This window comes from Notolepis coatsorum, assembly GCF_963971535.1.
Source record: "Notolepis coatsorum genome assembly, chromosome: 14".
Classification (NCBI taxonomy): Eukaryota; Metazoa; Chordata; class Actinopteri; order Aulopiformes; family Paralepididae; genus Notolepis; species Notolepis coatsorum.
The window spans coordinates 23,802,817-23,814,699 of NC_140178.1; the positions used below are offsets into that span (position 1 = coordinate 23,802,817).

At 44.8% G+C, this 11,883-nt stretch overlaps 1 protein-coding gene across 1 annotated transcript in view; it reads left to right on the forward strand.

Moving 5' to 3' along the window:
- Nucleotides 1-11,671, forward strand: part of LOC311240465 (insulin-like growth factor 2 mRNA-binding protein 1) — a gene marked incomplete at its 5' end in the record, with an annotated part of 44,670 nt that extends 32,999 nt beyond the window's left edge. The window contains 8 exons of the mRNA XM_084329046.1: nt 915-1,037; nt 1,309-1,444; nt 2,727-2,849; nt 6,295-6,411; nt 7,082-7,156; nt 9,335-9,466; nt 10,273-10,386; nt 11,372-11,671. Of these exons, the coding sequence (XP_084185172.1) occupies nt 915-1,037; nt 1,309-1,444; nt 2,727-2,849; nt 6,295-6,411; nt 7,082-7,156; nt 9,335-9,466; nt 10,273-10,386; nt 11,372-11,560 (1,009 nt within the window). The 3' untranslated portion in view covers nt 11,561-11,671. The remainder of the gene's footprint in view (nt 1-914; nt 1,038-1,308; nt 1,445-2,726; nt 2,850-6,294; nt 6,412-7,081; nt 7,157-9,334; nt 9,467-10,272; nt 10,387-11,371) is intronic.
- Nucleotides 11,672-11,883: the final 212 nt, after the last annotated feature.

Below are 11,883 nucleotides of genomic sequence, written 5' to 3' on the forward strand. Positions count from 1 at the left end.
GATACAAGTACTAACACTAGACAACATGTTGTCATTCTCTAGTTGACTGACTGAGCTCTTGATACAAGGACTAACACTAGACAACATGCTGTCATTCTCTAGTTGACTGACTGAGCTCTAGATACAAGGACTAACACTAGACAACATGCTGTCATTCTCTAGTTGACTGACTGAGCTCTTGATACAAGTACTAACACTAGACAACATGTTGTCATTCTCTAGTTGACTGACTGAGCTCTTGATACAAGTACTAACACTAGACAACATGTTGTCATTCTCTAGTTGACTGACTGAGCTCTTGATACAAGTACTAACACTAGACAACATGTTGTCATTCTCTAGTTGACTGACTGAGCTCTTGATACAGGGACTAACACTAGACAACATGTTGTCATTCTCTAGTTGACTGACTGAGCTCTTGATACAAGTACTAACACTAGACAACATGTTGTCATTCTCTAGTTGACTGACTGAGCTCTAGATACAAGGACTAACACTAGACAACATGCTGTCATTCTCTAGTTGACTGACTGAGCTCTAGATACAAGGACTAACACTAGACAACATGTTGTCATTCTTTAGTTGACTGAGCTCTAGATACAAGGACTAACACTAGACAACATGCTGTCATTCTTTTGTTGACAGACCAAGCTCTTGATACAAGGACTAACACTATACATATAGTTTTGTTTTTGAAAATAAATGTTGCAATATTTTGGGGCTGTAAAAAGGTTTGCTCGTGTTGGCAATGTTTGTAAACATTGGGAGTAAAATGGACTCATATGTTGAGTCATAATTGGGTCGAGACAGTCCCGCTCCTTCATTTACAGTGTAAGAAACATCACAGACTGGGCCTTTAAAGCTCCCCTGTCATGTTTAGGTGTCTCTGTAATGATGATGATGATGACTTGCAGGGCTGATGAGGTTCCTCTGAAGATCCTGGCTCACAACAACTTCGTGGGTCGTCTGATCGGGAAGGAAGGACGCAACCTGAAGAAAGTAGAGCAGGACACGGAGACCAAGATCACCATCTCCCCGTAAGACAGACACACACACACACACACACACACACACACACACACACACACACACACACACACACACACACACACACACACACACACACACACACACACAATCTATCTATCTATCTATCTATCTATCTATCTATCTATCTATCTATCTATCTATCTATCTATCTATCTATCTATCTATCTATCTATCTATCTATCTATCTATCTATCTATCTATCTATTTATTTATGTATTTGTCTTATAACTCATATGATGCTGCTCCTCTCGTGTCCAGTCTTCAGGACCTGACGCTGTACAACCCAGAGAGGACCATCACAGTGAAGGGGCCCATCGAGGCCTGCTGCCTGGCAGAGGTGGAGATCATGAAGAAAGTCAGAGAGGCCTATGACAACGACATTGCTGCTATGAATGTGAGTCAGCAGTCAGTGACACACACACACACACACACACACACACACACACACACACACACACACACACACACACACACACACATATAAAAAAATATATATATATAATTTATTTAAATTAAAAAAATATATATATATCATTCCACTTGGGCTGTGGGGGGTGCTTAATGTCTGAAGGAGTCGACTGAAGGCTTCTTGTCCTCTGCAAAAGCATGCAATTGGTCCACTGATGGATACATCTTGATATTTTGTCTAGTCTAGTGTGTTCATTAGATGGGTGAAATCCTCTTTCAGTGCCTCTGTGCCTGTTTTCGTAGGCAGTTAGCCTCTGGTATGCGTGCCATTAGCGTTAGTCACGCTTCTAGGCCTCTTTTCGTTTGGAAAGAATGATAAAAAAAAATATATATATATATTTTTATTTTTTGTATATTCGACTAAGAGGTTGGCTAGTCGACTACGGCTCCTTTCGACCGATTAGTAGTCGACTAATCGACTAATAGGGGTCAGCCCTACTATCTACTATGCCTATACTACTACTTACTGGGCCTAACAAAAATAATGGTTTGTTTCCGGTTGCCGACCGACCCTGCCGATTTAGGTGCGACCCAATATATTTTATGAGTTAAAAAAAAAATCAGATTTTTTTCTTTTCTTTTTTTAATAAAGTTTCATAGAAATCTTAGTCAAACCTTTAGTATTATGGATATTAAACATGCTGGCAGAGTACATGCATCCATGTTGTTGTGAACATTTTAATTAAATAAAGAAATTCCCTATCCATAGTCGCCGTGGGACAGAATAAAATAAAAAAAATAAATTAAATAAATTCCCTACCTACCCATGGCCTAACTGACAACCAACAGGAAACAAACAATATATTTTTTTATGCTAATACTACTATGTACTCACTCAGAGTGTAGCACACAAGTTCTGCACTGCTAGATGAACAATACCACTTACTCTTAGCTGCCAGAGGTTTACCCCTCCTTCTGACTTGTTTTGTAAGTCACTTTGGATAAAAGCATCAGCTAAATGTAAATGTAAAGAATTCGAACAGAGGAAGACTTTATCTGATACCTTGAAGACACTGCTAGGAGTGTATTTACAGGTTTTTGCAGCAGCTCTAGTCTCAGCCTGCATTTTTTTTACTCATCTCATCTCAACGTTGGACTCTTAAGGATTAATTTGTTTCTTATTGTCAACAGAGCCCAAGAAAAGACCCAAACCAACCCAGCACTGGGTACCAATGTCTTCTTGGCGTTAAGTTATGTTTTCTCTCCAGCAACAGACTCACCTGATCCCAGGGCTTAACCTGGGAGCCCTGGGCCTCTTCCCCCCCTCCTCCTCCATGCCGCCTCCCCCACCTGGAAACTCTTCTGGCGGCGCCCCCTACGGGTCCTTCGGGGTAAGGACACTGTCTGTCTGTCTGTCTGTCTGTCTGTCTGTCTGTCTGTCTGTCTGTCTGTCTGTCTGTCTGTCTGTCTGTCTGTCTGTCTATCTATCTATCTATCTATCTATCTATCTATCTATCTATCTATCTATCTATCTATCTATCTATCTATCTATCTATCTATCTGTCTATCTATCTATCTATCTATCTATCTATCTATCTGTCTATCTATCTATCTATCTATCTATCTATCTATATCTATCTATCTCTCTCTCTCTCACACACTGCATAACTGAGAGGTATCTTAATATCTGACTGCATTTACAATGTTCAAGTTTAAGTTTGTTTATTAATTGTCACAATAAAATACACATACTTTACAGTGAAATTCTTGGTTCTGTATGAGCCCCTGAGAGTGTACTTCATACAGTAAAAAAAAGTAAGTAAAAAAAGTAAGTAAAGTGGAATATACAATATACATATATACAATATACAATCTAAAGTACAACCTAGGTACAATCTAAGTACAGTGAGTAAAAATTTGTAAACAGTGAGGTACAATGCAGAAAATGAGGTAGAAAACTTTTAAGGTAAGGTGCAAATGCAAATGAGGTATGAATGTAGTGCAAATCTCTTTAATAATAGATAAATATAATGTAGTGTTAAAGTGTCTAAAGTGAGTGTTAAGGTGTGTGCATGTGGATGTGTGTGCAATGAGTGTAGATGATGATGGGTTGTTACATAGAGCCATTGAGCATCCTGATGGCCTGGGATAGAAGCTCCCGTGCCTGCTGTGCCTTCTTCACTACACTGTCAAAGTGTGTGGTCCATGTCAAGTCCTCGGATATGTGGACTCCGAGGTACTTAAAACTGTTCACTCTCTCGACTGGTGCCTCGTCGATGCTGAGGGGGCTGTAGTGCCTGACCCCCAACCTCCTAAAGTCCACAATCATCTCTTTCGTTTTGCTGATGTTCAGGGAGAGGCTGTTCTCCCGGCACCACAGCGCCAGGTTCTCTACCTCTCCCAGGTAGGCCCTCTCGTCGTTTGCAGAGATCAGGCCCACCACAACTGTGTTGTCAGCAAACTTGATAATTGTGTTGCTGTTTCGCCTGTGCCACACAGGCATGTGTGTACAGAGAGTAGAGGAGGGGGCTCAGAACACAGCCCTGGGGGGCACCTGTGTTGAGAGTGATGGATGAGGAGGTGCAGTTGCCTGCTCTCACCACCTGGGGTCTTTCTGTCAGGAAGACCCACTGGCAGAGGTCGTAGTTCAAGCCCAGGTCTCTGAGCTTACGAGTTTGGAGGGGACTATGGTATTGAATGCTGAGCTGTAGACGATAAATAGCATTCTAACATAGTTCCCCTGCCTCTTGTCCAGGTGTGATGCTGCTGTGTGCAGCACATGGGCTATGGCGTCCTCAAGTCAAGTCAAGTCAAGAGTTTTATTTGTCACGGCATACGAGTATACAATGAAATGCGGGTGGTCTTGCCCGCAACGATGTGCATAATACAATAGTAATAACATATAATAGAATCCAATAGAACGACATTGTGCAATAAAACAAGTAAACAGAGTAGGGCATATCGGTATATGTACATAAGTTATTTACAGAGCATGGGAGGACATGCTAGGTCCTGCGGTAGTGCAATACACTGTTAGCTACGGATGAGGCACTGGGTCTTTATGTACATGCTATATTATACAATCTCAAGTTATACTATACTATTCTTAAAGTGACCTTTCCTTTTGTAAAGTGGCCATAAGTGTGGGCGTGTGCAGCATGGGTGTGTGCTTGCTCATGTTAAAGTGGCTGCTAGTGTGTGAGCGTGTACAGTGTGTGTGTCGTGTGTGTGCTCATGTGTGCTTGTGTGTGGAGAGTTCAGTGTTCAAGGCTCTGATGGCCTGGGGGAAGAAGCTGAGCCGAAGTCTCTCTGTCCTAGTAGCTGGTGTTCGCAGGCGTCTGCCTGACCTCAGCAGCATGAACAGGCTGTTGTTGGGGTGGTGGGGGTCTTTCATTATTCTGCAGGCTCTGGATTTGCACCTCTTGTTGTATAGAACCTGCAGGGGTGGTAGTGCAATACCCGTGGTACGCTCGGCTGAGCGCACCACTCTCTGTAGGGCCTTCTTGTCCTGTGCCGTGCTGTTTGCATACCAGGCAGTGATGTTTCCAGTCAAGATGCTCTCTACAGCTCCGGAGTAGAAGGACTGGAGTATCTTCCCAGATACTCTGAACTTCCTTAACTGTCTCAGGTGGTAGAGGCGCTGCTTCGCCTTTTTTTACGACTGAGTCTATGTGTGTTGTCCATGTCAGATCCTCTGAGATGTGGACCCCCAGGTACTTAAAGCTGCTCACCCTGTCCACGGTAGCCCTGTTTATCCTCAGTGGTGTGTGTGTCTCCTGCTGTCCTCTCCTATAATCCACGATCAGCTCCTTGGTTTTACCAATGTTCAGGAGCAGGCTGTTGTCCTGGCACCAGCGTTCCAGTACCTCAACCTCCTCCCGGTAGGCCTTCTCGTCGTTGTCCGAGATCAGCCCCACCACCACTGTGTCGTCCGCAAACTTCACTATGGAGTTGGAGCTGAACTTGGCCACACAGTCGTGTGTGTATAGTGAGTACAGCAGGGGGCTCAGAACACAGCCCTGAGGGGACCCGATGCTCAGGGTGATGGTGTTGGAGGTCTGACCCCCCACCCTGACCGCCTGGGGCCTTTCGCTCAGAAAGTCCAGTATCCAGGCGCTCAGAGCGGAGCTCAGACCCAGCTCGATCAGCTTGTCCACCAGTCTGGTGGGGACTATGGTGTTGAACGCTGAGCTGTAGTCAATGAACAACAGTCTCACATAGCCCCCCTTCTGGCGGTCAAGGTGAGAGAGGGTGCTGTGCAGTACTTGGGAGACCGCATCATCAGTGGACCTGTTTGGCCTGTGTGGACCTGTTTGACCTCCGTGGACCTGTTGGGGCGATATGCAAATTGCAGGTGGTCCAAGGTGTTGGGGAGGGAGGAACAGATGTAGCCCTTCATTAGCTTCTCAAAGCACTTCATGGCTATGGAAGTGAGAGCTACAGGGCGATAGTCGTTGAGGCAAGTGGGCGTGGATTTTTTGGGTACAGGGATAATGGTGGACTTTTTCAGACAGGTGGGGATGACAGACTGTTCTAAGGACAGTTGAATATGTCAGTGAATACCGGGGCCAGTTGGTCGGCACAGACTTTTAGGACACAACCGGGGATACCGTCCGGTCCTGCTGCCTTCCTGGTATTCACTTTCTTAAAGGTCCTCCTCACCTCATGTTCTGTTAACCTGAACACAGAGTCTCCATCGGCAGTGCTCCATCGGTGATGTTTATGTCCCTTGCCGGTTTGTAAGTTAGGCAGACTTACATAATAATAATAATATGTGTGTGTGTGTGTGTCCGTGTGTGTCCGTGTGTGTGTGTCCGTGTCCGTGTCCGTGTCCAGGCTCCAGAGCAGGAGACGGTCCATGTGTATATTCCAGCCCAGGCTGTAGGGGCCATCATCGGGAAGAAAGGACAACATATCAAACAGCTGAGCCGCTTCGCTGGAGCTTCCATCAAGGTTTGTATTAAACCTACCTAACCCAAGCACATAGGACAGGTCTGTACTAAACCTAACCCAAGCACATTCTCCTCTCCTCTCCCCTCTTCTCCTCTCTTCCCTCTCCCCTCCCCCCTCCTCTCCCCTCCTCTCTTCTCTTCTCCTCTCCTCTCCCCTCCTCTCCTCTCTCCTCCTCTCTCCTCTCCTCATCTCCTCTCCTCTCTCCTCCCCTCTCCTCTCCTCTCCTCTCCTCTCCTCTCCTCTCCTCTCCTCTCATCTCCTCTCCGCTCCGCTCCTCTCCTCTCCCATCCCCTCCTCTCCTCTCCTCTCCCCTCCTCCTCTCCCATCCCCTCCTCTCCTCTCCTCTCCCCTCCTCCCCTCTCATCTCCTCTCCCCTCCTCTCCGCTCCGCTCCTCTCCTCTCCCCTCCTCTCCTCTCCTCTCCTCTCCTCTCCTCTCCTCGCCTCGCCTCTCCTCTCCTCTCCGCTCCTCTCCTCTCCTCTCCTCTCCTCTCCTCTCCCATCCCCTCCTCTCCTCTCCTCTCCTCTCCTCTCCTCTCCTCTCCTCTCCTCTCCGCTCCTCTCCTCTCCTCTCCTCTCCTCTCCTCTCCTCTCCTCTCCTCTCCTCTCCGCTCCTCTCCTCTCCTCTCCTCTCCTCTCCTCTCCTCTCCTCTCCTCTCCTCTCCTCTCCAGATTGCTCCTGCGGAGGCTCCAGACTCTAAGATGAGGATGGTGATAGTGACAGGACCCCCAGAGGCCCAGTTCAAGGTACGGATTCTCCCTCACGCTGCTTTTTCCTCTTGCAGTAAGAACATCTTAATTCGGAACAATTTATTATTATTATGATTATGATTATTTCAGACCCCAGGCTGTGTATGAAACGACTGTATCTCTGTTATTTATATTTTAAACAGCAGATACTCTATGTGTCAAGACAAATGTCCAAATCTTAACAATATTTTGGTACAAAGACCTTCATCGTGTCATCACAGATAAGCCCCTGCAGCCTCCCCAACAATTCCTGGGATTCCCTTACGTCACCATGGGAACCACTGCTGTCAATTACTCCGTGTCTCCCCCTGCAGGCCCAGGGCAGGATCTACAGATAGCTCAGTACCATGCATTATTATAATAGTGTTCCTTGACTCCGTGTCTCCCCCTGCAGGCCCAGGGCAGGATCTACAGATAGCTCAGTACCATACATTAATATAATAGTGTTCCTTGACTCTGTGTCTCCCCCTGCAGGCCCAGGGCAGGATCTACAGATAGCTCAGTACCATACATTATTATAATAGTGTTCCTTGACTCTGTGTCTCCCCCTGCAGGCCCAGGGCAGGATCTACAGATATTGATTGATTGATTGATTGAAAATTGTATTAACAGATTGCAGAATGGGTACAATACAGTACAGCTCAATACACACAATTGTTAAGGGGATGCAGACCAGAGAAAGACTTTTGTCTTGTTTACATCAGGGTCCCCCATTTTCAATTCATCATAACATATTATGACATACATGACATACAGATAGACAGTACTGCTACATCTATACATTTATGACATACCAGATTTACAAATACAGTACTGTTTGTGATACAAAAAAGCGTCTAAAAAAGAGAGTATATACATTTGACGTAGAAACTGTACATTGGAGGAGGTGGGGTGGGGGGGATGGGTAGGTGGGGTGGGGGGGGGGGATGGGTAGGTGGGGTGGGTGGGGGAAACTGTACATTGGAGGTGGGTAGGCGGGGGGGGGGGGGAACTGTACATTGGAATATCGACGAAACCTTACTTGGTCCCAAGAAGAGGGTCTCGTGTATTATTGGGTTAGGAGTCGGACATTTACTGTACATTGGAGGGGGTTGGGTTAGGACATTTACAGGGGCCAGACCAGTTTCGAATTGCAGTCTCCCGTAGGTGCTCTTTGACAGTGGTTTTTAAAGTGCGTAGTGATTCACATTCCTTTACAGCTTTGGGTAGGGCATTCCACATTGATGTGGCATAATTGCGAAACGTGTTTAGTCTCTTGTTTGAGCCGAATCTGGGTTTAACATGATTTGTGGAGCTCCCTCTGGTGTTGTGGTCGTGGTATTCACTGACCTTTGGGAAGTATTTTGACATGTACATGGGTACCTTAGTCGTGTAGTGTATCTTGTAGACCAGGCCCATTGCAAGTTGCTGTACTCTGTCGTCTACTCTAAGCCATCCTAGGTAGTCAAAGTGGGCAGGGGTGAGGTGGGTTCTAGGAGTAAGGTCAAGTAGTAGTCTGACCAGTTTGTTTTGTGATGTTTGTAATCTTGTTTTTAGCGCTTTTGAGGTGCTTTGGTACCATGAGGTGCAAGCATAATCATAGTACCCTTGAATGAGTGCTCCTGCCAGAGTCTTCAGGGTATTCTTGTTTACCAGAGAGGAGATCCGGTACAAGAATCGATTCTAGTTTGTTGGTTGACTTTTTTGATTACATTGGATGCCATTTTGTCACAGGAAAGATTTGCCTCTAGGATGGAACCTAGGTATGTAATTTCATCTTTCCTTGTGACAATATTGTCACCCACTGTAACTGAGAAGCCGTCGGTCTTGCTGAGTTTGTTATTTGATCCGAAGAGAATGGACTCTGTTTTACCCAGGTGTAATGATAGTTTGTTATCAGCGAGCCAGGTGAAGATTCTGCCGAGTTCTGAGCTGAGGGTTTTTTCAACCTGTAACTTGTTCTTGTCATACTAGTAGCGGTCCTAGTATGCTTCCTTGTGGAACACCACAGCTCACTGTGAGGGGGGGGGTAGAGTACCGTTTACCTCCACCATCTGTTCTCTCCCCTCAAGGTAGGATTGCATCCAGCTCACTAATAGACTATCAAAACCAATTGCTTTTAGCTTGTCAATCAGAATATCTCAGTACCATACATTATTATAATAGTGTTCCTTGACTCTGTGTCTCCCCCTGCAGGCCCAGGGCAGGATCTACGGCAAACTGAAGGAAGAGAATTTCTTTGGTCCAAAGGAGGAAGTCAAACTGGAGACTCACATCAAGGTGGCGGCTGCTGCTGCAGGAAGAGTCATCGGCAAAGGAGGAAAAACTGTGAGTTAATATATAACCATAACCATATCATAACCATAACTATACCGTAACATAACCATAACTAATAACCATATCACAACCCTATAATAATCATAACTATACCGTAACATAACCATAACTAATAACCATATCACAACCATATCATAACCATAACTATACCATAACTAATAACCATATCATAACCATAACTATACCATAACATAACCATAACTAATAACCACATCATAACTATACCATAACACGAACATAACTAAGTAATAACCATACCATAACTAATAACCATACATATGAACCATAACTATATCATAACATAAGCATAACCTTACAATAACTATAACTAATTACCATACCATAACCATAACGAACAACCATATCATAACCATAACTAATAACCATATCATAACTATAACAAATAACCATATCATAACTATAACAAATAACCATATCATAACTATATCATCATCATCATCATCATCATCATCATCATCATCATATCCCTTACCTACTCTTACTAGTTCTACCACTGGCCAGTATGACCTACTACCATAGTGTTTTTATACCTGTATCATTATAATTCTATTGTAACATACATAAAACAAGCATTATTACTCAGTAGTACTAATTTATATATATTCCAGTTCAATCACTTGCACATTGTATATTGCTATTGCAATTTACTGTTACATATGCACTCTGGTTAGTTGCCAACTTATTTTCATTGTGCTGTACTTGTGCTGTATGATGGCAATACATTTTTATCTAATCTAATCTAATCTTTCTAATGGACTATTATTTCTCATTTCCAGGTGAATGAGCTTCAGAATCTGACAGCAGCTGAGGTGGTGGTGCCCAGAGAACAGACCCCAGACGAGAACGACCAGGTCATCGTTAAGATCATTGGACACTTCTACGCCAGCCAGGTAGTGACCTCACAAAACGCCAGCCAGGTCATGACCTCACAAAGCCCCATGCACTGCAGAACCAGAATGGATAAATAGGATCTGTCATAATACTGTATATCCTAGTTTTTCTTATATCATAAAATTGCTGACAACACAGAGTGGTTCATTTGGCCATCCAGTGGTTTCTGCCACATAACCCTTAGTTACCATGGTAACCATTCACTGCGTGATTCTCAGCCTTTTAGCAGAGATCATGATTAATTTAACACATCTTTAAAACTCACGTTTCATCTCAAGATGAAGTTAATTCGAATTTTACGTAATTATAAAATCACATCACATTCAATTACTTTCTCTGAATATATTTATTTTGAAGCAAGTGGTTTTGTTGTTGCTGCCATCATTAGTGTTACAGATGTCCCTGTTCATAACATAACACAGTTCTCCATCTCCTCACTATAGACTACATATAGACTACATCTGGGTGGAGTTCTACATCTCCTCACTATTCTATTCTCCAGACCACTGCCTGCTTTTACCAACACACGCTCATTTTCTAGTTAGGATAGTGGCCTAACAAATAAAGCAAATACACTGTTTGCCCATCTATCTCTCTCTATATCTCTATATCTATCTCTCTATCTCTATATCTCCATCTCTATATCTATATCTCTCCATCTCTCTATATCTATCTCTCTATATATATATATCTCCCTCCATCTTCCTCTCTCTCCTCTATCCTCGCCTCTCCCTCCCGCCCTGATCTCTCTTTTATTTCTCTGTCTCTCTCACTCCCTCTATCTCTCTTCTCTCTCTCTCTCTCTCTCTCTCTCTCTCTCTCTCTCTCTCTCTCTCTCTCTCTCTCTCTCTCTCTCTCTTCTCTCTTCTCTCTATCTCCTCTCTCCTCCCTCCCTCCCTCCATTATCTCTCTCTCTCTCTCTCTCTCTCTCTCTCTCTCTCTCTCTCTCTCTCTCTCTCTCTCTCTCTCCTCCTCCTCCTCCAGCTGGCCCAGAGAAAGATCCGGGACATCCTGACTCAGGTTAAGCAGCAGCAGAAGGGTGGTGACCGTGACCGTGACCGTGAGCGAAATATGGGCATGGGCCCCAGCCCCCACCCCCACCCCCAGGGCCTCACAGAGATGGGGGGCCCCGCACAGGGACTGGCCCAGGAGGCCCAGCCACGCAGGAAGTGAGGGCCCCTAACCCCCGAAACGACGGGGGCCCCGGCTGACGGACAGACAGACGGACACACGGACGGACGGATAGACGGACAGACGGACGGATACGGAGAGAGCGACACACGGACCCAGCGAATAGACAGGGAGAGATATTAAAGAGGGAGGGATTACAGCGATAGGCAGGGAGAGATATTAAAGAGGGAGGGATTACAGCGATAGGCAGGGAGAGATATTAAAGAGATAGATGTTTAGAGAGAGAAAGAGGCGAGGAATAAAAAAAACAGAAGATGAAATGAATAAAAAAAGAGAGGATTGAGAAAAGAAACCTAGAGAACAGA